Here is a 22,639-nt window from a genome sequence, read left to right as displayed (position 1 = left end):
AGCACAATGCAAGATATAGCAGAGCACCTAAAGAGCGAATTATGGGCGACCACCAAGACGCCGAAATCCGTCCGATGAAAGTAGTAATGGAGCCAGGCGCACTTTGTCTTGCACTTCCCAATACAGAATTTCATGAGGTCAGAAACGGGGACACAAACGCATATGTAGACAGATAATTAGATATTAGGGGTGCTAAATAATAATCCCCGATTCGCTATTTCATAACTTTTTTTCCAACCTCAACCCAAGATTCACGGTTTATCCACTTTGCCTAACCATCCCGTTCTGCTTGCTCAATCAACAAAAGATCGAGTCCTCAAACAAACCGCCTACCTTTACTCGTGTAGTAATGTCAAGCAAACATAAAGGAGGCAAATACGAACAAAAAAAAAAAGAAAAAAAAGCCATAAAAAGCCATAAAAAGCAAGAAATATCCCAAATGTCGTTACAGTAAAATGAGTGAACCGCCCAACCCTCCCCTTATGTGTCTATGTAAATGAATGAACGCCATCTGTAAAATTGAGAGCGAAGTAGGGAAGAAGAAAAAGAGGTGGAGAAAAAAGAAATGCATGCATGCTGTGCCATAGGGGGCCACAACAGTCAGACTTTGAATACCATCAAGTCGAAAATGAGAAAGCCAGTCGTGAAGCGTAAAAAAACAAAGGAAACGCATAAACAGTAATCAACTCCCATTTCAACTCTGGGCCTCCAAATCCACATCCTTCCCTTTACCCTTTTTCAACAGATTCTTTCCCTTGCCCTTTATAGGTTTTCGTTCTGACGACGAGTCAGAGCTAGATAATACTTGTCCACCTTGCTCTGATCCTGGAAGCCAGTTGCTATCACTACCAAATGGAGTATCTTTCCGCGTCGGCAAGGAATCCATTGAGGGTAGCTGTGGATAGTGAAGACCGTCAAGTCCACCCTTTGGAATTGCAATGTCCAGGGCATATACTGGGTCAGATGTGGCTTGTGAATAAAAAGGCTGGCTTGCTTCACCAGTTGGGGTGACACTGCCAGGGTTGTTTGACTGCCGTTTGCGCGGTAAAAGCTGACCAACCTCAGCAGCATGAGACAAGCGATGGGAATGAAGAGCCGAGAGATCTCCCTGTGTTGTTTCAGACACAGGGCGATTCAATGCTGATGGGAGCGAAGGTGAGGAATATGTTGCCAAAAGCCCACCCGGTCTTGAATATCTAGGGTGCTGGCGACGCTCAAGACTTGAATCAGATTCACGCGATGACTCTTCTGACGGCCCATCCTCGTCTACTGAAGGAAGACTTGGGGAAACCTGACTCTCAGGAGGGCTCGGAGTTCGGCTTGAGCCCCGCTTGCCGCTCTTTGAATAATCGTAACCAGATGACTGTCGTCCTTCCAACTTTGCGAGGGTATCCGCATCTGGGACTGTTGGAATAGACTTTCCCTGCCAGTCCTGCCCATTCTCGGAATAAGGTCGGTGATTCTGTTGAACCCTTTCAGTCGATGAGTGTCGGGTAATTGGCGGTGTACCGTTGAGTGAGGATGCACTTGAGCGCACTGAAGACATTCCGGCGTAACTTGCTGGGGGAAGCTGCACATAAGGACTGGGTTGATAGACTATTGGTCGTCCGCTTTTCATTGAGGGTGCAGGTGATGAGCTTCCAGACCCATTTCCATGAGCAAATCTGGGGCTTGGAGGCCCCTGGCCGCGAGACTTCTGGCTTGCTGCGTCGGATCCTACAAGGGTAGCCTGGCTTTGAGTGTAGCGAGCAGGAGTATTGGGCCGTGAAATGTAAATGCCTTCCACCTCTACACCGGCCTCCAATGCCTTGATTCCAAACGGAATCTCATCCTGCTTCGACTTGACGAGGTCGGTTCCACCACCAATACTTTCTATGTGTGATTTTCTAGCCTCAGCGATCTTCGTATGCTTCTTGACTCTGTAATTGTTGTATATTAATTTGAGGCATCCAGCAAGAAGTGTCAAAAACATTCCAACAGCCAACACCTTTACCAAAGTCAGCAGATTTCAATTTATAAAGTGCATAAGGCAACAAACCAACAACATCTTCTCCCACAACTTCATGTGATCCCAGAAACTCATATTGGGCAACGACTAGTAGCAACAAGTGGATAGCCAGATGTGTAGGGTCGATTCTGTTCAATTAATCTTCTCGCTAGCTATTGTAAGACGAGTCCAGAGGTTTGTATTGGATATAACAATTGATTGAGCAAAGACGGTAATGAGGTGTAAGGATAGAGGCCACCCGGGATTTTGAAAGCGAACGTCAACGATTCCTAATGGGATTGGGCGATCCTGGAGTGACTTTAACGGGAGTATGCAGTGAACAGCGGGACGAGGGATCTATGGGAAGAAGACGTGTTAGCGATATGTAACGTGACATTTAAATATCAAGTGCACGGGCATAAATAGAATCAGTAAATAGGTATTCACATTGTATCAGTCTCTTGCCTGGCAAAAGCAAAGAGAAACAATAATTATATGCAATTGACACAAGTAGCGACTGTTTGACGAAAATCAGGACTGTGAAACGAGTGCAGCGTTCAAAACGACTGTGGGGGATGAGGGGGGAGGAATGAATTGGGGGGAAGAGTACAGAGTATATAGGATGGATGAGGTGAGGGATGAAAAGAGAGGTGGGGGACGCCTGAAGAAGATTAGAGAAAGCAAGATGTTGGGTGGTGGTAGCCCTGGTGGGATTGAAGCGAACAGGTGAGACACACTAATTGACCGATGGGGGGCGCACTATTTACTGGACAGCACAATAGCTCTTAGTACTCCAGGTCTGGGGTCATAGACGAGAGTAGCGATTGGCGGGGGAGACCGCGGAAGTGAAAGAAAAAAAAAGTTACTTGCTTATTTCTTCCAAATCTGTACTATTCAGGCTTTCCCGTGTCCTTGTAGATGCGCCAACGCACGGCTCGCACTTGTCTAGTGATGGTTGTTTCAATTGGTTTGGTGTAGGTAAGTAGAATTGTAGATTATACACTACAATGTCTTATCCTCTGGTACTCTACAGAATAACTTCGTCCAGTGCCTCGCAATCCCAACAGCGGTAGTCGTCATTGGATCTCCAGGAGGAAAAGTAGATCGCCCTCCCCGGCGGTTCGCACTGCTGGCAGCCCAGGTATGAGCATGAAGCAAGTGTGTCTTGCTTGGAAGGGTTGGTTTAGGTCGGATCCAAAACGAAACCGTAGGAATAACAGGGCCCTCGAGAATAGGTTTTTATTCTTTTTTAAGAACCTTAACACTGGCGGATCAAAGATAGATACTTCTAGGCCTCAGTGGTATGTATCATTCAGAGAAGAAACATTAATATTCCAATACCTAAAGAGTAACGCTACCCCCCCCCCCCCAAAAAAAAAAAAAAAAAAAAAACCCTCCGATAATTCTGACTTTGATAGAGAACATGATTTCTCTTCCTCTCGTGTAATAGCGTGACTGTGATGCACATAAGATTTTGGTGCCATCAAGCGAAAGTGAGCTACAGGTGACCAAAGAATTATAGAATCTGCCACAAGGTCAAGGTTGTGCAACAAGGACAGGTACCTAGGTCCCAAGGAAATAAGAGAGCTGGCTATGGCTGCTCTAGATGAGGGAACAAGAACGGAAGGGAAAAAAGAAAGGTTAAAAATGCAAAGATCGCGGATGGTGGGCGCCCCTGTCAGAAGAACTTAACCACTCCCGAATTTCTGATGTCGTCAAAGAATTTACCATACAGGGGTGTTTTTTTTAGAACGCTCATAAACAGCTAACTGCACTTGGATCAGAGTTGTGATTATGATCGGCATAGCTCTCCCGATCACCCACGCTGATTTGATGAGGAAATGTCGATGTTGCGGGGAAACCTTTGTTGGACAGGGGAAACCTCCCGAATTGGGATAAGATTAATGTCAGGGCCTCTCACATCCACAAGCGAAAAACGCCGACAAGTACTTTGTCCCGGCCGCGGCCTCGACCCTGTGTATGTGTAGAGGAGTGAGTGTCCAGTCGGAGATACAAGTCGACTCACGTTTTTGTTTTGTAGATACATTATGTACTTTACACGTAGGCGAAGAGTACTGACACTGTGACTGGGGAATGTGAGTCAGGGATAGAGAGGTATCTATTGCTCTCACTGACTTAGACCCTGGAGTACAGTAGAGTACCTACATGTGGCTAGAAAAATAACAATAATAATCCAAAGAACTTACACGGGTTTTTGCTCTACCCACTCAGCCTGCCGGAGCCATGCTTTTCAATAGGATCCAGGTCGACTGATATGCAAACAGATGTGAGTACATATAGAACTATCACTTATGTATATGATATATCCAAACAGGAGACGAACATGCGTTTCGAGGCTCGATAAAGTGAGAATACCAGCCCCCAATCACAAGGTATTCGGAATCGATCTCTCACTTGGGAAGGAAGTGTGTGCAGATGCTTGCCGCAGCAGCAAAACCTCTATGTCACTTAAGTCACAGAGGTTATTAAATGAGCCGCACGGCCTCTCGGCACGGGTCAATTCAACGGTGACGGCATTAAGAAATACGAGTGAGACATGTAACAACACAGGGTTGGTGTCGTTGTGCCAGTCACCACCATCACTAATAGCAGACGCCACAAACTAAGCCAATCGACTTTTGTATCTAGGCTATGCTCTTGGTGGCAACCATGTATTGTTTATTTAAACATCTAGTGGCGACTGCAAGCTTGCAGGTATGTAGAGTAGAGCATTTAAACTTTGTTTACAAGGATGCGCCAAGCACCTAAATCTATGCATAACTTCTCTATCCCTAGTATGTACCCACCAGTGCTACGATGCAAAGAAAGCGTAACTCAAGATGTTTAGGATATTGTATACGTATGAAGGATAGCCTGACATAGCTACCGCCAAAACTCGAAAAATTGGCTATCTCCGGCCAGGGATTATCACTCGAGTGATTGGTTGAATGGCATTGATCTGCATCAGAAGTTTCCCATACAAGTAATTTTGATCTCTGGAAGCTAGCCAATTTTTCGAGTTATGGCGGTATACCCATTGAATCTGTCGGTACACAGCTAGGGCACAATCTACTCCTACATACCTGTAGTCGAATTGTTCCGTTACCGGGGCACCCTGCGTTAGTTACTCTTCTCTAAAGTAAATACCTACCCTAGAGTAGAGTGCTTGTGCTATATACCCTTGTAGAGAGAAGAGGCGAGATCTTAACGGCTCGGTTTCCTGGAATTTTCCACGAATTGGAAAAAGGAAATTGTGCCACAAAAACATATTTTGCCCGACATGCTGCGTGCTGTCATTGGAATTTTAATCGTGTGAGTGATGAGTTGATCCATGTATACAGGAATCCAGTCAGTCATTGACGTATTGCATTCCATTCCTCCGCCCAGCCAGGTATGTTGAAACTTCCAAAAATACCGACACTGCGATGTGCTGTTCATTGCAATACCAGCTCGGTAGAGTTGGGTTGCGTGCTAAAGGGCTCAACTTCAAGTCACGCCGGGACTCCTGAACAATCCCCACGTCACGGTTTCGGACGGAGATCCCACGTGTCATGGAACGATCAAAACGGAACACTCGACTTCTACCAGTCAGCCGCACCATGAGCCACACTGCCTGAGAATTCCTTCTTTTCCTCATTTGCTTTTTTTTCTCTCTCTTGGAGCTCGGATTGGAAATCTAAACCCCCCCCCCCCCACTCTCAAGTGTAATAGGTACCGTATACCGCCATCACGGTCCTTCTCTCTATTCGTGACCTATGTACAGCCCCTACTATTCTGGAGTACCTACATACCCCAGTTACTCTACGTATGTAGAGTACCTGCATGTAGCTTAGGCTCATGTACCAGTCGAGACTGCCATCACTCGCAGGAAAGAAAGAAAAAAAATCTACTCAAGGAACTTGCCGCTTAAATGGAGCTGAAAGAACGCCTTCTTTGGGGCAAAGTCTTGGAATCTTGAGTTCCCGATTTACTCGAACGCAGTATGCCGGACGGGACACCCACTCTACCGGTATATCCCGGGTTGGACGTTCCTGGATTTCTGCTAGGTACGATTATCGGACATCTGCGGATTGAGTTGCAATAATTATTACAACTACTCAAAGTAAGTGATCCCCGAGACATATACCTATACTCTGTGATAGGTTCAAGTATACTAGTATTCGTTGATAGAGTTTCATAATGTTAACGCGTAGTCCAGCAGCCTCCTATATGACGCGCTGTATGGGGGCCTGTCCCGTACAATACATGAGAGAGGCTATTATGTCTGTCATTTGTCTCGCGGAGTATCGACCACAGAAACGCAAAAGGAGGTGTCGGCAAGCATTTTCTATAGTGACTATTCCAAGAAAAACCTGGACCTATAAAAGCAAATTCTACTCAGCCAAGTTAAAAGAGACATGTTTAGACTAAGCCAAAGGGTATAGCACATACATAAGGATGTGAAATGCAAGTTCTTTTTTGGTCTCAAACTCCCTGTACTCTCGGCTACCTAGAGTGGAGTAGTCGGTACTCTAGGCATCGATGCAAGACCACTGCGGATCATCGACGGGTTTGCGATCCGTCTGTAGTCCAATTGGTACGGATATACTCATAGGGTACAGCGTGTTCCGTCTACGGTCCCGAAAAAAAAGCCCTATTCCGATGACTATGACTCTAACCAAGGAACCGAGAGATCCAACCACCCCTAGCTCTATCGTTATTGTAGTATTATGCCCGTACTCACAGCACGCCAAAAATTTCGCTACCGCAGATTCGGGACCGGGAGTGGCTCACCGTGGGGAACATATCGTTGGCTAGTTGTCATTGGACGTTCCGGACTAAGTATTAGGAGAGTACGGGCTCTATAAAAAAGAAATACTACGAATTCCTGGTTGCAACGCACAGAACCTATGCTGGCCTTTACATATTGAAAATCACTTCTCAATTATAAGTTCTTGGCCCGCCCTCATTACTTTTTCTCAGCTAGGCTTGGTTGTAGCTGCTACAAAGAGATACAGAACATCGTTCACGGTTTGTCACTCGATGCTTGGCAAAAGCCGTATATCCAATATCTAACAGAGGAAGAGCCTTTCGTCCGGTGAATTTGAGAATTATAGGTCTTGGAACGTGGACTGTCCCATAAGGTACTCGGGGCAGGCAAAAAGTACCGGACAATGCAAGTTTTGTCTCTGGGCTTTTTTTGCAGTGGTTCACGCCTAGCACGCGCGCCCATTGGTGAACCAAAAACCTGCATTGTCCGGTACTTTTTACCTGCCCCGAGTATTCTTTTACATATTCAGCCGTTATGAGACAGTTCTCTGTCATAAATGGAGAAATACCTTGACAGATAACCACAACGTACCTATTCATGATCATTCATAACCTTATATTCTATAATTACACCTTGTATGGTCATGGAGGTATGAACATTGATACTTGAATGTTCTACTCTACCTCTACTCCACATTATTTTTCTCGCATACTCCGCTGTTCATTATTTTGTCTTGTTCTACAGGCCTCAGGGGATGGGGTGGGGGAGGTTGGGGTTGCAACCTACTTAACTGGCACATTCTGCACACAAATATTTAAAGTTGAGGCTTCTGGTGTTTTACACCGCCACTGTGTCAGATCTCACTAGCTTTACTTAAACCTGTCAGGTCGTGCCTATGTACACGTTCAGGACGTCCCAATCGAGGGTGATTGAAAGAAGCTAACCAGATCAATGTTTTGTCTAGAAGCACTAAACCAACCAGCTGCCATTTCCCACGCTCGGGCTTAGGTTATTGGGACGAGAGGTTCGATTTCGATGGTAGCACCTAGAGTAGAGTACACTCTCACAGCATGCGCAGGCGCAGGCGCAGAAGCCGATACCCACCGCCCCCCAGAAAGAAGAAAAAAAAGGTTTTATGTAGAGTATCTCGTCGCCCACTGGCCGCGACATGCAGACTTGACTCTCTCAAGACCTAGCCCACTCCAACTAATATATAACAGGATCACCGTCATCCTTGATCTCGCTAGCTTTGTAATCTTAAGCTGGATGAACTGAGAAAGCAGGCTCTCGTGTCCTCGTGAATGGATATAGTATACTGTGTGGGATTCCTTTTTTCAGGAGGTGCTCTAGTTTATGCCTCAGAGGGTCTAAGAGTAATACATGAGCCATGGGGCACGAGGAGAGGGTTATACAGATGGCCATAAACTATTAAGGTTTTTTTATTCCTTCTCCCAAAACCTCTCGGGAGGAAGGCGTTCTTTAGGCTTCACGTTTATAACAGAACCTAATTTCAGCTTGTGCACGGTCTTGACAGATTAACAAAGGCTCAGGTACGACGGTATAATTATTATTGTTTCACCAAGTACTGACTCCCCACTCGGCCGGTGGAAGAGAGGCACCAAGGCATAATCCAGGTACTCTAGTCACTGGTGTGGTGATAGCGAATGGGCAACCATTATTTGTCTCTGGTTGAGATAGGTGGAGGCCGGCTTTCTGTGCCTGAACACCAACCATCAGGATTGCTACCAGTAGTAACCCCAATCGGACCAATAAATCGGTTGCTACAACAGAATTTAGGTATAGAAGTTTTTGTAATGTTTAGCTACCCGAAGCAACCACCCAACCCCATCCAAACTTTTTTTAAAGTTTCAAGGACAGTTGAAAATTATCTCAAGACAGAGCCCAGAGAATTCTAGAATTCTAAGTCCATTATTCAGGTGTGTGCGATCTGATTTTTAAAGTCATGATTTGAGTATTTCTAATTTTGTATGGTGTTCCTATACAAATTTTGGGGTACTCATATACTTAAACCCAAAACGTGAGCACAGAAACATCTGTTATGACTAAAGCCACACCCTGCAACCAATTATCAACAGGACGCTCGGCTCCCAGCTCAATATCACATCTACGCATATTAATTAGCCGATAGTTACTCATTATAATAATATGATGATTGTAATACATTTCCTACTTACACAGTATATACGTGCATGTATGGTGCGCCCACTCTTAAAGGTGACCGAGAAATGAGGGAAGGTCGACGGCTAATAACTTTTCAACAAAAAAAAGTTAAAAAAATCGGCTGAATAAAATTGTAGTACTAGTGATAAAGTTCAATTATACCGAGCAGATTTTTGATATCTGTTCTAATTGTGAAGTTATTAGAGCTTGAAATTCGGTATTTTTGTATGTAAAAAGCGCCAAGACTGAACAAAGTGGAACAGTATTATACCCATAGAAAAGCAAACCTGACTGATCGTGGCAATGATGCAGTAGAATGGCTAGAAACGGGCCCTCTTATTGGCCCATGAGGCCCTATTGCAGCCACAATTGTTCCACTTCCGTATGTCGCCGTGTCACCTTTAAGAGTGTGCGCACCATACCTCCTTTCATTTAATTGCTTTGAATAAATCCAGCGCAGGCATCAGCCCGCGGATCAAGTTTCATAAAATCACGACATATCTATTAAAAGGGCCACTGTATCTTTACAACTGGATAGGTACATCAAAAAAATTACACATACGAGGCCTATCTACGTGCTTAATATAACGTACATAAAAGTGTAAAAATGTTAACTGGAATGGATCCGCGGGGGCGGGCAAAGTTTAAAGTGTCAATGATCACTCAACTGCCTAGCCTTTACAGAGGCGCCTAGCTGGTTGGTATGTTGCCATCACATGTCAGTCAGTAGCAAGACCTAAATTCAGCCGAAGGCCTGGAATCGTTTCAACTATCGCTATGCAGCAATCCGCGATCGAGGTTAAGTGATAATCCGTTCTATCTTGGTCTAATAAGATACCATGATATGAATGGGCTTAAAGGAATGGTCAGTCTGGCGCCGGTATTAATAGAGCTCAATAGCTGAGCGCGAGAATGATATTGGTATTAATACATGTAGTCTACTGCATACTTTGCTCTTTCGAGTGTTCGGCCTTGTATCAGTAGCAAAGCTTTTGTTATAGAATCACGTGCTAATATTCGCTTCACAAAAAAATCGAGACCCTGCTCTACTGGTCCCGCAAATTTAACAGCACCTGCTGCGTGTGTAGGTACAAAAGAAAACTGTTATCTCCTTAGTACTCGTGGTTTTTTGGCGTTTCCGGACGCAACTGCTATTGCATACACGGAAAAAAACTCGCCAAGGCTACATGTATCCTTTGTATGGCATACGAGTAGGTAGATAATGTATATTACAATTACATATGCACTAACCAAGGCAATCCCGATTCCTAGATCTAGAAATAGTAGTAGATCTCGCTTCTAGAACACTTCTTTATTTTCCTAGCGCCAGATATACATACCGAGCTTTTGGCCCGCGGGCCCTGAACCCTTTTCCCCGACTACCGGCAGATAAGATTTGGTGACCTTGGGCGGCACCTAGATGGAGGCTCGCCATACTCTCTCTCAACCGTGGAGGGAGGTCATGGGAAATGACTCGAGTTCTGAATGCATGGGCACCGAGCATTAGTACCTACATGTTTTCCTGCCTATCTTTTGAGTAGGCAAAGCACATACATGAAGCTCGGTTGTTTGCTGTTTGCTGGCGGGCGTATGCTTCAACTCTACCTAGAGTACATGCATGTAGGCACTGTATGTAGTCTGGTTACGAAGAGGGCTTGAATCGATTTATCCGAGGCCGAAAACTGAAGAGCTGGTATGCATGCACATACCGTAAGTTTTTTTTTCTTTTCAAAATCGCCCGTTTGAATCTTTATGCAAGGCACTCACTCGAAGGACCTTTACAATTTACCTTACTTATATAAGTACCTTACTTACGTTTACTAATATTTGCATGTAGCAGCTAAAGCACTCCTCCAGCAAAAAAAAAAAGAAAGAAAAAAAAAAGCCCGAGATGGATTCTTTGATGATTCACGGGTATCCGGTTTCCGACCTGCCCTAAGGTATAGTGAAACTGGCCGAAGAAGGAAACCCACCTTGCGTATTCATTCTAAACTGGCTTCCGGGGCGGCGGATGAAGAAGGGCAGAGGGCGGAGCTGATCTGTGGAGAAGGTCCTCTTCTTCCCCTCACAGAGAAAAAAAACAGCCTCGGGATGGTTCAACTCCGCCGGGGAGTGCCGGTATATGCGAACGAACTAATTTTTTTTCCCTTTGGTTCTTTTCGCTCGTTCGGGTTTTGGAGCTTCCGTTAGACCCATGCAAATACCTACATAACTTGGAAGAAGGACAGGCATCTATCTGGTGAGATGATGAGCTGTTGCTGCCGGTGTTGTTTCTATCGTTGTTGAAGTACTCATACCCACCACATACGTTCGCTCTTTCCTTCTTTTGCCTTGTCTCGATCTTTGCTTGGAAGTGCAGTCTTTCTTACCAATCTATTACTAGTATTGATCCTGCCCAGTACCAAGAGTGCCCAAAACACCCTTCATCCATTCAGCTCTCTTTCAGCCTGACAAGCTCGCCCCAAAGCAAACACAACCCCTCCTCACTCGCTCCCTTCCCTCCCTTCCATCCGCTGTCAAAACATCTTTTTCTAAACATTCCAATACCTATCTATACCTCACCTACCTGCTAATCAATATGCCGGTTATACGTAACCCCTTCCGCAGGACTCCCGCTGCTCCTCCAACCACTACCACAGCTTTCAACAATGTCTCCTCTGACTCTGTAATCACCGAGAACCTTTCCCAGTCGCAGTCGCAGGTCTCGCTCGGATACGAGGATAATGCGCGCCCGAGGACTACTCTGGCTGGGTCAAAGCCGAAGGGTAGTGTAAGCGCGATCAGCATTCCGAGGGCAGATGATGAGGGGTACAAGTTGAGTGGTATGTAGCTTGCTTCCGGCATCATTATCATTGCTTTTTTTGCTTTTATTTTTTGTGGTTGTGTTGCTGTTACTCCCTCTAACCCCACACAAACTCCGGTGACGGAAAGGGGGGTATCAATGCACCATACTGAAGCCTCACTTTTTTAAAATAAAAAAAGAATAATCATACTAACCGGCCTGTAGTCGTAAACGACAGCGGAGTCTACCTTCCCCCTCTCCCCCAGAGAAAAAGAGCTTCTGGAAGAAATCCGAAAGCTCCTCTCACAGTTCCAAAGTCTGGACCCCACCCTCCGAAGAGGAGCAATTTGTAATCCCGCGCGAGTCCTTTGAGTGCTATCGTCGCTCATTCGACATTTCCGCGCGCTCCCCAGTCACGGACATTGCGCCGTCCCGGGGCTCCTTCGACCTGCGGCCCGCAACGCGCGCATCGCTGGATGTGCGCCCGACAACTCGCGCGTCTCTCGATGTGCGCCCTTCGCGTGCGTCGCTCGATGTGCAGCCGTCGGCGCGGCTGTCACTGGACCAGCGGCCGTTGAGGAGGGGCCCGGGTTTCTCGAGCACGTTGGAGGATGCGTTCGAGGAGGTGAAGCTCACGGATGAGGCGGCAAGGCCGAAGAAGAGAAGCATCTTTTCGAGGTTTGGCGCGGATCATGGGGCTGGGAGAGATACGGCGGTGATGGGTAGGAAGGAGGCTACGGCGGAGGTTGCGGAGAGTGAGTTGAGGCCGATTACTGCGGGCAGGGATTAGTGGGTGTTTCTCTTCTTGATTATGGTTTGGGTTTGATTATATTGGGACGGAGGATTGGGCGTAATGTTTTTGTGGTTTTCGCAATGTGGATACCTTTCTGCTGATGGGTTTATTTTTTGGTTTTACTAAATACTTTCTTTTATTATTTATTGTATACATATGCATAGGGATGGGTCTTCAGGGGCTAGTGGGTGGGGTGTGGGGGACTTATCTAGTTGCTACATTTCTTTACTCTAATCGCAAGATAGAGAATATTACCACATCTTCCAAAGGTTAACAACCGCTCCAATCCCTCTCGGGCTCGAGTGTGAAGGTGAAGACAGAAAAGATCCAATGTTTGAAAGGACTTCCTGGATTGTCGTGGGGTCAATGGGCGATATGTAGTGGGGTGAGCGGTGCCGTTGACAAGAACACTTCACACACGCATGGTGCCCGTAGCTGTGCGTGATGAGTGAGCAGCCATGAAGGCACGCACATGCTCTGTGCACCTGTAGCATATTTCGTGTCCTTTTCTCGTCCTGGCCATTAAGGAATTAAGATGGTGGTTTTGGTGGGCTTGCGTATACGTCCATGTATGTAGAGCAGGTCGCCTTTTCTAAAGCCAATGATCATGATGCAGGTATGTAGGCACAATACCTACCGCCGGTACCTTCCTGCATATTATGCAGAGGGCATAAGCCGGATGTTAACCCTAGCCATATATGTAGTGAGATCCCATGTTTCTTGCTAGTTACCTAGCTAATCCGAGCTCTAGCTACTTGCATAGCTCCTCTGTGGATGGCTGAATATCTTTGTAGTAGCTAGCTCTATAGGACCGTTGTACGAAGGCTCAATAGGTAATAGGATGGATATTTCTATTAGTTGCGAAGGATGAAGGCCTATCAAATCGTATACATATAAACGTGACACGTCTCGATAGGCTAGACTGTGGACAGCGTTACTAAGACCACCTTATAACCGTGGTTGAGCTCGAGATGTCCGCGGCGGCCAGGAACCCTAAACCTACACCCGCACCCACCCATGACCAGTGCACCACCACATCAGAACCGGTGTTGTGTAACGTGCATGGCGGGGTGCTGCTGAGCTAGGCGTTACGTAGGTAGAGTACTCGGGCTCAGGGATACACATATGTATGCTGGGGGCTGTTCTGTGCCCGAACCGGTGGTGGTGGGGTTTCGGAATATTATCTTATGGAATTCTGAGAAGGACATAAGTATTAGAGGGTTTATTTGCATATGTCTGCTCTAGCTCAGACAGGATATCGATGAGACTGGATAGTTGCTCTCAAAGCTCTGCCTGGACGGAGGGTTTGGGGTGGGTTGTGTGGCGTTCGATATATCTGTGTTCTTGTCGGGAGTCTCTGGTACCCTGACCTGATACAGCGCCGTATCTCAGATGCTGCAATTGGTTCGAGGTGGCTTTGGGGATTTGGAGGCTAGTAAACCTAACCCTAGGATTCTTTTTTGAACTTCTAGCCCAAGAATGTAAGCTGGTATATACTGGTATTAATTGTACCTCATCATAGGTTCTTACCCAGCTAAACCTTATGTGGGTCATGGCCATAACTACAGATGAGGTTACTTGGAGACTCGAGTAAGATATGCCCTAGTTGCAGAATAACTTACAGAGAATTGCATATCTCCAATATTCCAGCTAGTTAGGTCTCACTACACTATGTACTTGCACTTATGCTCAGAGGTAATCATTTGGACCCGTGGACAATATTGCGGAGACTCACAAGTACCAAGATACAGGACCGGATTACGGACCTGAGAATCTTACTCAGAACGGTAATCATCGAATCGACACGTTTACCAGCTTGACGCATGTGGGTATGATTTCGAATATGCCGATATTCTCCAGCGGCCGCATATGCTTTTGAATATATGAGACAGGTAAATCTCCGTGATACATCATGTCAACTAGTCTCGCTCTCTCACTCACTCTCGCACTCACTCAGTTCTAAATCTGCAGCGGCCGCAGATTCCGAAAGCACCCCGCCACGGTAGAGTGCGATATAGATCTCCGCGATTTCTATATACCCACATGGCTAAGTGGGGGTTAGTTTTGGGCTTAAGCTTGGTGATGTCGCAATCTTGAACAGTGTACCTCCCAGCGGCCGCACATTCCAAAAGCACCTTCTTTTTCTTATAATTCTTGATATAGAAGGCTCCATATCGGTCTTGCATGTAGATTAGGGCTTAGATAGAGTAGAACCCGGGACTCAGTTAGTTGGCAGTTAGGTATGTAGTTGAAGATTCACAGTCAGTCTCACGGCCTATGGATAGATGTTCCGTGGGTTAGGGCTCAAAATCAAACACATCTTGACGATCGATAATCATATCCACTTCCAGAAGTCCCCACATCCCGTTTCCTCGACCAAGACAAATGTTTCACCAACCAACCAACCAACAAAACCACACCCAGCCAGCCCTTACATTACGTTGATAGCCCCCTGCCCTGGACGTGGGAACGTCATGATCATCGCTCCGTTCCGAGATCCCGCCCTGTCTCAGTCCCGGGTTTCTCTTGTTGTTGTGGGTTAATTAGCGCTTCCTTTGCGCGGGAATGGCTGGCCGGCTGGCTAAGGCTGTTTGAGACTGTACCTACCTGGTTGGGTAGGCAGCCGTAGCGGAAGATGAATAAATAATAATTGTTATTATCATAAAAACAAGGAAGGGAAATTAGGGCCCCCGACTCTTCCGACTCCGAGGAAGTAGGAGAGACCTAACTGACTCTCTCTATCTTTCCCACCCTCTATCTGTTCCACGATCGTTTCACAATTTTGGTTCAGTTCAGTTCAGTTCATTTTTTTATATTTTCTTTTGGAATAGGTAAGGAGCCAGGGAGAGGGAGGGTGGGGTAGGGTGTTGCATCGGACGAAAACGAAAAAAAGGACTGCAGCAAGCACAGCAGCCATCGTTTCAATTGGTTTCAGCTCCCCCTTCTCCCCCCGTTGATCGCGAGGAGAAGAGTTACGTTACGGGCTTGAAGAATTACGTGACTGCACCTACTCTAGAGGGAGATAGAGACGCCTGGCCGCTTTAGTACTGTTAGTTGGCTGTGTTGCAAGGGATCAGCTTGTGGTTGTACTCTACCTAGCACTGCAGGCACAGACTAGGTTAGTACTTCTAGGCCTACAACCAAAATAGTAGTACCGACAACATGCACCACCACAGTCAGTAATCGCGCGTTAATGGGCGTGGGCAAGGCGGGTGATATCCTGTGACAATAGCGTGATTGGAGATGCATGCAATCAGAATAGAATATACAGACAGGCAGACAGCTCAATGATCGGTCTGGCCGGGGCCACGTTTTCCTCTGGTCGCTGCGCATGGGGGGAGTTCAGCTAGCTGGGGGTATGCTTGCAAATGGTGGAATGCATCCTACTGGGTTTGTTTGTAATCGGAGACATGGGTTAATAATGATCGTGAGATAGTGATAACGAGGCTTTGGGGGGCAGCACCCGGCGGGAGTAATTAATGCACGCTGCTGGGTGTAATGATATGGCATGCTGTACTATCTACTCTAGAGTTGGGCTTTAGAGATCCGGCTGTTCCTACAGCAGCTTGTTGTGTAGGGAAAGCCTAGCTGGCCATGGGTAACTGCCTATGCCTAGGAGGTATATTTGAAGAACTCGTATCGAGATATTACACAGCTTAAGCTTGTCTGATGATGATCATGATAGTATTATAAGGATAAGGCTTGTTGGCATGGAGGCAGTAATTATATTATGCCTGACTAAACTATACATGCCTAGTCGTGGGGAGATATTGTGGGGTATCCAGAGTAAACTACCTATAATGAAAAAAAAGAACCCATAACTATGCAGGTACTCACTCACCCCCGGATCCCACTAGATCGTTTTTTTTTTTTTTTTTGTTTAATTCATTAATTGCATTCCCACTAGATCGAGCCACTGCCTTTAAAAAAAAAATTTCGCGATCAGTCATGATCAGACAGCCGACACCTACGTGTCAGGAACATCAGGTACTAACTAGGTAGCCATGTCTTAGGATCTTTTGGTATAAGCTTATGAGAACCTCAGTAAGGATGTCCTTACGTATTGATCAGTTGAGCAAAAGGTATGTAGGTATGTGCACATTATGTGCACATACATATATTACTCTACTCTACCTTAATCATGCAAGTAACTACATACGCCTTGAGGTTAAGTACGGTAGCTGTGGGAAATACTCAAAAATACCGCCCAATGCAAGTCTCTTTGTCGAATTTTTCTCATTGGAGGCAATAGTCGAGTATGTAGGTACTATGTGGAGTAGTTACTCTAGCTAGCTACAGTGCATAGCATAGCTGGCGGACAGGAACCACCTGCATTGTGATTGTCCGGTACTTATTGATTACATACCTACCCAGAGTAGCTGTGTAGCTACATGTAGCTAAGTTGAGTATGTAGATGTACTCGCGACCAGCAACAAGTACCCGAATATGCAGCTGCAAGTATTTGGTGTATTTTTAACTTCTACTCCAATGGAAATTGCAGATTAGGACGTGCATTTTCGGGTTCTTGTTGCTGGTCGCGAGTAGGTCAGCAAGAGAGGTCTACTCCAGCTGACATTAGTTACACTACTAATACCTAACTGGCGACTTTATTTGTGGGGGCCATTTGTAAAGAAAATAATGTGGCTGTCAATGCCATCAATCATTGGATCTCATGAACCAATCCCTCAACCACGTTTTGCCGTGACTCATGAACAGGTCAGCACTTGACAGTCCAATGGAATACGTGACAGGAAAGTTGTGCTTTTGCTTCAACGCTCTGCAGAGATGCACCTATTAGCTACAGCAGCGGGCGCAGGTACCAGGTAAGGCTAGATGAGGCCGGTCTCTATGCTCTAATCGGGACACTTTATATGATTGGGTAAGTAGTTAGATGTCCTAGTTGGGTAGGCGGGATCATTGGTGCTTGAATCATGAGATATCATTCGTTGCTACGTTAACAGCTAACGGTTACTGCTAAGATATTGGTAAAGTCCGAACTACATACGCATCCTAAACTACTCGTCATACTAAGTAACCAAGAAACAGAACACCCCAATTGCAAAAAAAAAAAAAAAAAAAGCGGAACTGTAAAAACAAATCATAAAAAAAGGAGGGGGAAAAAATAAAATACACATTGCCCTGGTGTCCCACCACCACTATTACTACTATGGTTCTCCACTAGGCTGCACTCATACAAAGAATCCACCGTTTAGTAACAACCCGACCCTCTCAACCTCAATCTGGTACGCCTTTCTCACATCCTCTACGGTCACGACTGTCCTCTTGACCGCTGCACTGCTAACCTCATTCCCGACCCTTGTTCTCTTCGCAGAGCTGCCTTGTCCATCTTCCACCCTCTTTGTACTCAAGATCCATGCCTGCTCTTCACCCACACACGACATGGCATTCAACAGCACCAGGAAGCCATCCGACACGCTGCGGCTTCCGGGGTCAGCAGAGCCGACACTGGCCGTCTGGATGCGCTGCAAACGCTCATGTAAGATGGCAGCGGCACCACGATAGTCGCCGCGCTGGACCCTCCACGCGTACAGAACCTTATGGAAGGGCGGGCCGGTGGTCACGTCAATGATGGAAGAGCACTTGTAGACGAGGGCTTCGTCAACCTCGTCTTGGAGGCCGACGAACGGGTAGGAGCAGAGCTTGGAGCCTTGGCCGGCTTCAACCATGGACCCGACGAGCTCGCGGAGGGCAGTACGCTGGAGCGGCCCGTTCGTGTATTGGGTTAGTGCAAGGTATGCTTGGTCATAGAGGGAGATCTGGAGGTTGGACTGGAACAGCTTTAGGAGGATCTCGCATTTGAGATCAAGGTTTTGCTATGAGGAGGGAAAGTTAGCAGATGGAAAGTTATGGAGCAGCGGGGTCGGCTTACAGCATCATCTAAGGCTACGAGTGCTGCCTGGCAGAATTCTGCGACATAGGCGGGAGCTTTCGCTTCCTCGAAGAGGCTTGCGATATGAAGATAGTACGGCGGCAGTCCCTTTCCAAGTGAGGACTCGAGCTCAATCTCCGTCAACAGACTCTTGACCGCAGAGTAATAGGTCGGGTTCGCCTTTGCTATACCACATCATTAATTCGGCACTCAACAAAGTCGATCTTATACAACAATGGGAATACATACCAAGCCCACAGGCGCTCCTCCTGAAACCTAATGCCGCCGCCTCTACATTTCCATCTCTCAGATGTATCCTCCCTGCAACATAATTACCCCAGCACGTGCTTGGCAGATACTTTATAAACTCTACCGCCGTGCCAACAGCATCAATCGCCAACAGTGCCGACGAGATGGTGCTGAACCCGTTACCGTGAGTCCCCAGCTCTAGAGTTGTCAGGAACTGTCTAACGCATTCAGACAACGCCAAATTACCACCCCTGCCGAGGCCTAGAGCCGGAGGACCATAGTTCTCACCCAAGAGCCACTGCAGAACCGACGCTCTGCGCTTCTTCATGGTTGCAGTTATCTCGGGTTCAATATTTAACTTGGCAAGGCCTTTAGACAGCTCCTCTTCGGTAGAGAGGCGCTTGTCGGGTATCAAGAGCGGTGTGCGGGAAACCCAATCGAGGACTTCATACTCACGCACGTAGTCTAGAAGTTGCGTAAAGAGCCTCTGGGGTTCCGCGATTCTAATGGGAGATTCTTCGGGTACAGAGATCAAGACAAGGAGAAAGACGAGACTAAATAGGAGGTTGTGATTGACGTTGATGACTTCCTGACTTCCAGTCACCAGTACAGTTCCACCGAACGTGGTAAGCTTCGTGGTGCCTGTATAGGTATCTGAGTGGAATAGACTCGATAGGATACTCGAGAAGGCATTCTGAGGGTCATTCATGGCCGCAAATGCATTCTCAATCTTGTCTATGGTGGATGGTGATAACTCATCCGCAATGCAGTTATGGTAGAGAGAGTCCATCCTATCTCCATAGGAGAATAGAGCATCCTCCAGTACCTCCTTCTGCAATCTCCATACACAATTATCGTATGCCCTGTCCATGAGATCGTACTTCAGGTCCGTCGCAGCCTGAATAAGCCTTAGCACATCCGAAAGCTCCTCCCCTTGTAAGGAAGCGCCAAGCCGTTTCGGCGTGCGTTCTGATAGCAGCTGCAGATTACCTGCATGTGTCCCGTAGTTATGAAGGATGACCTCGCTCTCTGTGCATTCCCTCAACGCCGTAATGCCATCCGCATTGACAGTCCATACGAACCCGCTAACTGGGTCCGCAACAAGCGATAGAGCCTCGCTGCGCTGCTTGTCAAGCTCCGTACAGAGTCTACAGTACCGTATCCACTGCAAGCCAAGCTCATGTCTGTATTTATCATAATCCGGAGACCCATCGACCATTTTCTGCAGCTCAACCTGAGCTGGAATGAGCTTGGCAACGCGAGCCTTGATAGGATCGTTCTCATCATCGTTGTTGGCAGGCACGGAGTAGTAGTCCTCATACACCGCGAGCGCTGTCCGGAGAACATGGTCCGTGAAACGGCCCGGAAAGAAGAGCCAGTCAATCCAGTAGTCCGTGATATCCTCTGATGTGACCTCCGATGGAGTGCGGCCAGGGGAAACATGGAGTGAGTCCGGAGTGGCACTGGTCCATTTATTCCAGTACATAGGGATGGCTTCCATTTTGAATTGGAGATTCTGGACCTTGAATGTGGTGTTCGATTTCCAGAGAACCCAGAGGTTAAAGAGGCTGGGGTCAGTGGGGGATGCTGCAGTGATGCGGAACTCGGAAATGATCCAGACGGAGTTTGCTGTGGGGGGGTCGGCGCAAAATTCAGAGGTGGGATAGAGATCAGCAAGGCCTTCAAATTGACCATATTCGTCCCGTAACACGGCCCAGAACTTGAATTTCCCGGTCGTGGCGGAGGAGAAACTAACAAGATAGCACATATGGTCATCTTGTAGTGATACATCGATAATTGTGAGCAGTTGCGAAGGCGCTGGATCAAGGAGGGTTTTGATAGTGTGGTTCGAGGTAGGAGGTTCCTCATTGAGAAGGTCTACGGCATGCAAAAGGTGACCTTTGTTCAGAGCCCAGATTTTCAGAGTGTGGTTTACAGAAACAGTGAAGAGAAGAGCGTTCGCTTCTTGATGGCTATCAATCATCATTGAATCATGAGATTGCCTTGGCGTGTATACTGCTGATGAAATGACCGCTGAGAATGAAACGCTATCATTTCCATATCGCAAATGCCCAGTCCGCCCGAGGAATGGCATTTTGCTTTTCAGCAAAGAAAGGTAACTCCCTTCGCTAAACGTTTTCTCAAAGTATTTGGAAATCGATGTATCTGGTTCTATATATCTGTCAGCTGTTACACATCCACAAGCACAAAGGCGAACCGCATACCGTCAGGAAATAAATGACTTTTCTCCAGCTTGAGTAATGTGCCATCTTGTAATGATACAAGCAAAGATTGATGATCAATCGCCATCAGGAAATGTGGAGAATGTATAATGAATGAGTTTGGCGAGTAAGTTCTGCAGTAATCGCTATCTTTGCTGCCCTTCTTCACGACCAAATTCTTGAGTAGAAACTCTGACGACAAGTTCAACGTGTAGATGACGTTACCAGTGGTCAGGGCATAGATCACCAGCTCATCGCGATCCGGATTATCTGTAAAGCCCACACAGTTCTGCCTGATCGGTTCCGGAAAGTAGAATCTGAATGTGGTCGCAAACTCCCCTCGTATATCATTTGGCTTTGTGAAATCGACCGACGTCACAGACAACACCTGCGCATTCTCCAGAACCCTCCACATGATGCATCTTGGATATCGCTCGACCGGCCTGTAGTGTACCGACGCAGCTGTCGCAAGGAATCTATGAGAGAATAGTGTATCGGGCTTTCCTTCCGGCGTTTTGATGAGTTCTGCAGAGTGTTGGGAGCTCCGTTTGCTGGGTCCACCGTGATGGCCAGGAAGGAAGATGTTTGCGGTCAGTCGGTAGGCATCGTCCCAGTCGAGATTTATACGCGTCTCTTTATAGAGGAAACAGGGTGTTAGGTCGGTCATCTCTTCTTCTTGCACAGACTGTTGGACCACGCTGTGGTATTTTGAGCTGTTGGTGAGTTTTGGTTTCCTTGTGGACGACGCGGATATTAGGCGACGTAAAAGCAGGCCCTGCCAAGACACAAGGTTGTTGTCGCGAAAAACAGAACCACAACCGGAAACGAAAAACCACCGGAAGTGTGTATTCTATTTATATGGTAGAATTGATGCCACATTATCTTCTACAACTTTCTGTGGTTTAATTTTTTGGTAGGTACTGCTATCGAAGGCCTGTGGTAGTAATCCGAGTCATTTTCCATGACTGAAGTCTACTTAAGACCCATGATGTGGTCACTGAATTATTCGAATCAATTATCTCTCTTAACTCGCCCCATCGATAATTAGCTTACCACTACATATACATATCATACGTAAGCATTATAGCCCATACTACCTTATCCATCTGTCATGCAGAAATATATACGACTACTAATGAAGAGTAGCCTCCGGCCTCTTCGGTGCCATAGTGTCAGTCTAAAGCAAATGTTACTCAATTGCCAGTTCGTTAGCACCAGAATTCAAAGTACTTCATATCTCGATGTGAGAATATTACTCCGTATATATGACAGGGTAGATGACAAGATCCTATTATTTAACCCGATAATCATATAGACGTCGGTATTGATATCAACTCTGTGGTTCTTGGCAGCCAGTTGACAAACTACATGTAGCCAATCACACGTCTATTCGCTAGTTAGTTTTTGGTTTCCAGTCAGCAAGAGAGAGAATCGGTCCATAAAATTGAAAGTCTACCAGTTCAAGAGATTGGTCGAGGATCACATAAAAGACAGGGTTCTTGTCCGGATAGCTTTCGCCAGCCGCTCATGATACCGGAGAACTATAATACGGTTCTTCATGCTAGGAATATATATCCTCTTCCACCGCTCTATGAGAAAACATTTTACCAACTATCCAAGTTTTGCGTTTCCCGGCCCGGTGAGGATTGAAAACGGAAGTCGCCAAGCCATGACTGACTACACTACCCGTGTATTAGTTGCAAGGTCGGGGTTCTTTGTGAGTTTAATTGGCTGCAGCGACTTCAAAATAAAGAAATTCTGAATTAGGGCAGGATCTTGTACCCC

The 22,639-nt window shown here is 46.5% G+C and overlaps 5 protein-coding genes across 5 annotated transcripts; 1 reads left to right on the top strand and 4 right to left on the bottom strand.

Annotated features, from left to right (window-relative positions):
• Nucleotides 1–694: 694 nt before the first annotated feature.
• LAJ45_07381 (uncharacterized protein) lies at nucleotides 695–2,083 on the bottom strand (the record flags this gene model as incomplete). Its single annotated transcript, XM_046116939.1, has 2 exons — nucleotides 695–1,987; nucleotides 2,039–2,083. 2 exons carry the CDS (start codon nucleotides 2,081–2,083, stop codon nucleotides 695–697), a joined length of 1,338 nt encoding a protein of 445 aa, XP_045969974.1.
• Nucleotides 2,084–2,267: 184 nt separating this feature from the next.
• LAJ45_07380 (uncharacterized protein) lies at nucleotides 2,268–3,067 on the bottom strand (the record flags this gene model as incomplete). Its single annotated transcript, XM_046116938.1, has 4 exons — nucleotides 2,268–2,344; nucleotides 2,435–2,504; nucleotides 2,598–2,648; nucleotides 3,014–3,067. 4 exons carry the CDS (start codon nucleotides 3,065–3,067, stop codon nucleotides 2,268–2,270), a joined length of 252 nt encoding a protein of 83 aa, XP_045969973.1.
• An 8,429-nt stretch (nucleotides 3,068–11,496) lies between these two features.
• LAJ45_07379 (uncharacterized protein) lies at nucleotides 11,497–12,490 on the top strand (the record flags this gene model as incomplete). Its single annotated transcript, XM_046116937.1, has 3 exons — nucleotides 11,497–11,740; nucleotides 11,926–11,927; nucleotides 11,987–12,490. The coding sequence occupies 3 exons, from the start codon at nucleotides 11,497–11,499 to the stop codon at nucleotides 12,488–12,490; spliced, it is 750 nt and encodes a 249-aa protein (XP_045969972.1).
• A 1,450-nt stretch (nucleotides 12,491–13,940) lies between these two features.
• LAJ45_07378 (uncharacterized protein) lies at nucleotides 13,941–14,617 on the bottom strand (the record flags this gene model as incomplete). The annotated part of the gene is made up of 6 exons (XM_046116936.1): nucleotides 13,941–13,961; nucleotides 14,024–14,055; nucleotides 14,116–14,129; nucleotides 14,260–14,365; nucleotides 14,447–14,540; nucleotides 14,600–14,617. 6 exons carry the CDS (start codon nucleotides 14,615–14,617, stop codon nucleotides 13,941–13,943), a joined length of 285 nt encoding a protein of 94 aa, XP_045969971.1.
• Nucleotides 14,618–17,682: 3,065 nt separating this feature from the next.
• On the bottom strand, nucleotides 17,683–21,521 carry LAJ45_07377 (uncharacterized protein; the record flags this gene model as incomplete). Its single annotated transcript, XM_046116935.1, has 4 exons — nucleotides 17,683–18,327; nucleotides 18,384–18,568; nucleotides 18,633–20,804; nucleotides 20,858–21,521. 4 exons carry the CDS (start codon nucleotides 21,519–21,521, stop codon nucleotides 17,683–17,685), a joined length of 3,666 nt encoding a protein of 1,221 aa, XP_045969970.1.
• Nucleotides 21,522–22,639: the final 1,118 nt, after the last annotated feature.

Source organism: Morchella importuna, assembly GCF_003444635.1.
Source record: "Morchella importuna strain M04M26 chromosome Unknown Morimp01GS023, whole genome shotgun sequence".
In the NCBI taxonomy this organism is placed as follows: domain Eukaryota; kingdom Fungi; phylum Ascomycota; class Pezizomycetes; order Pezizales; family Morchellaceae; genus Morchella; species Morchella importuna.
Note: the sequence above shows the minus strand (reverse complement) of the source record. Positions and strands in the feature narration are given on the sequence as shown.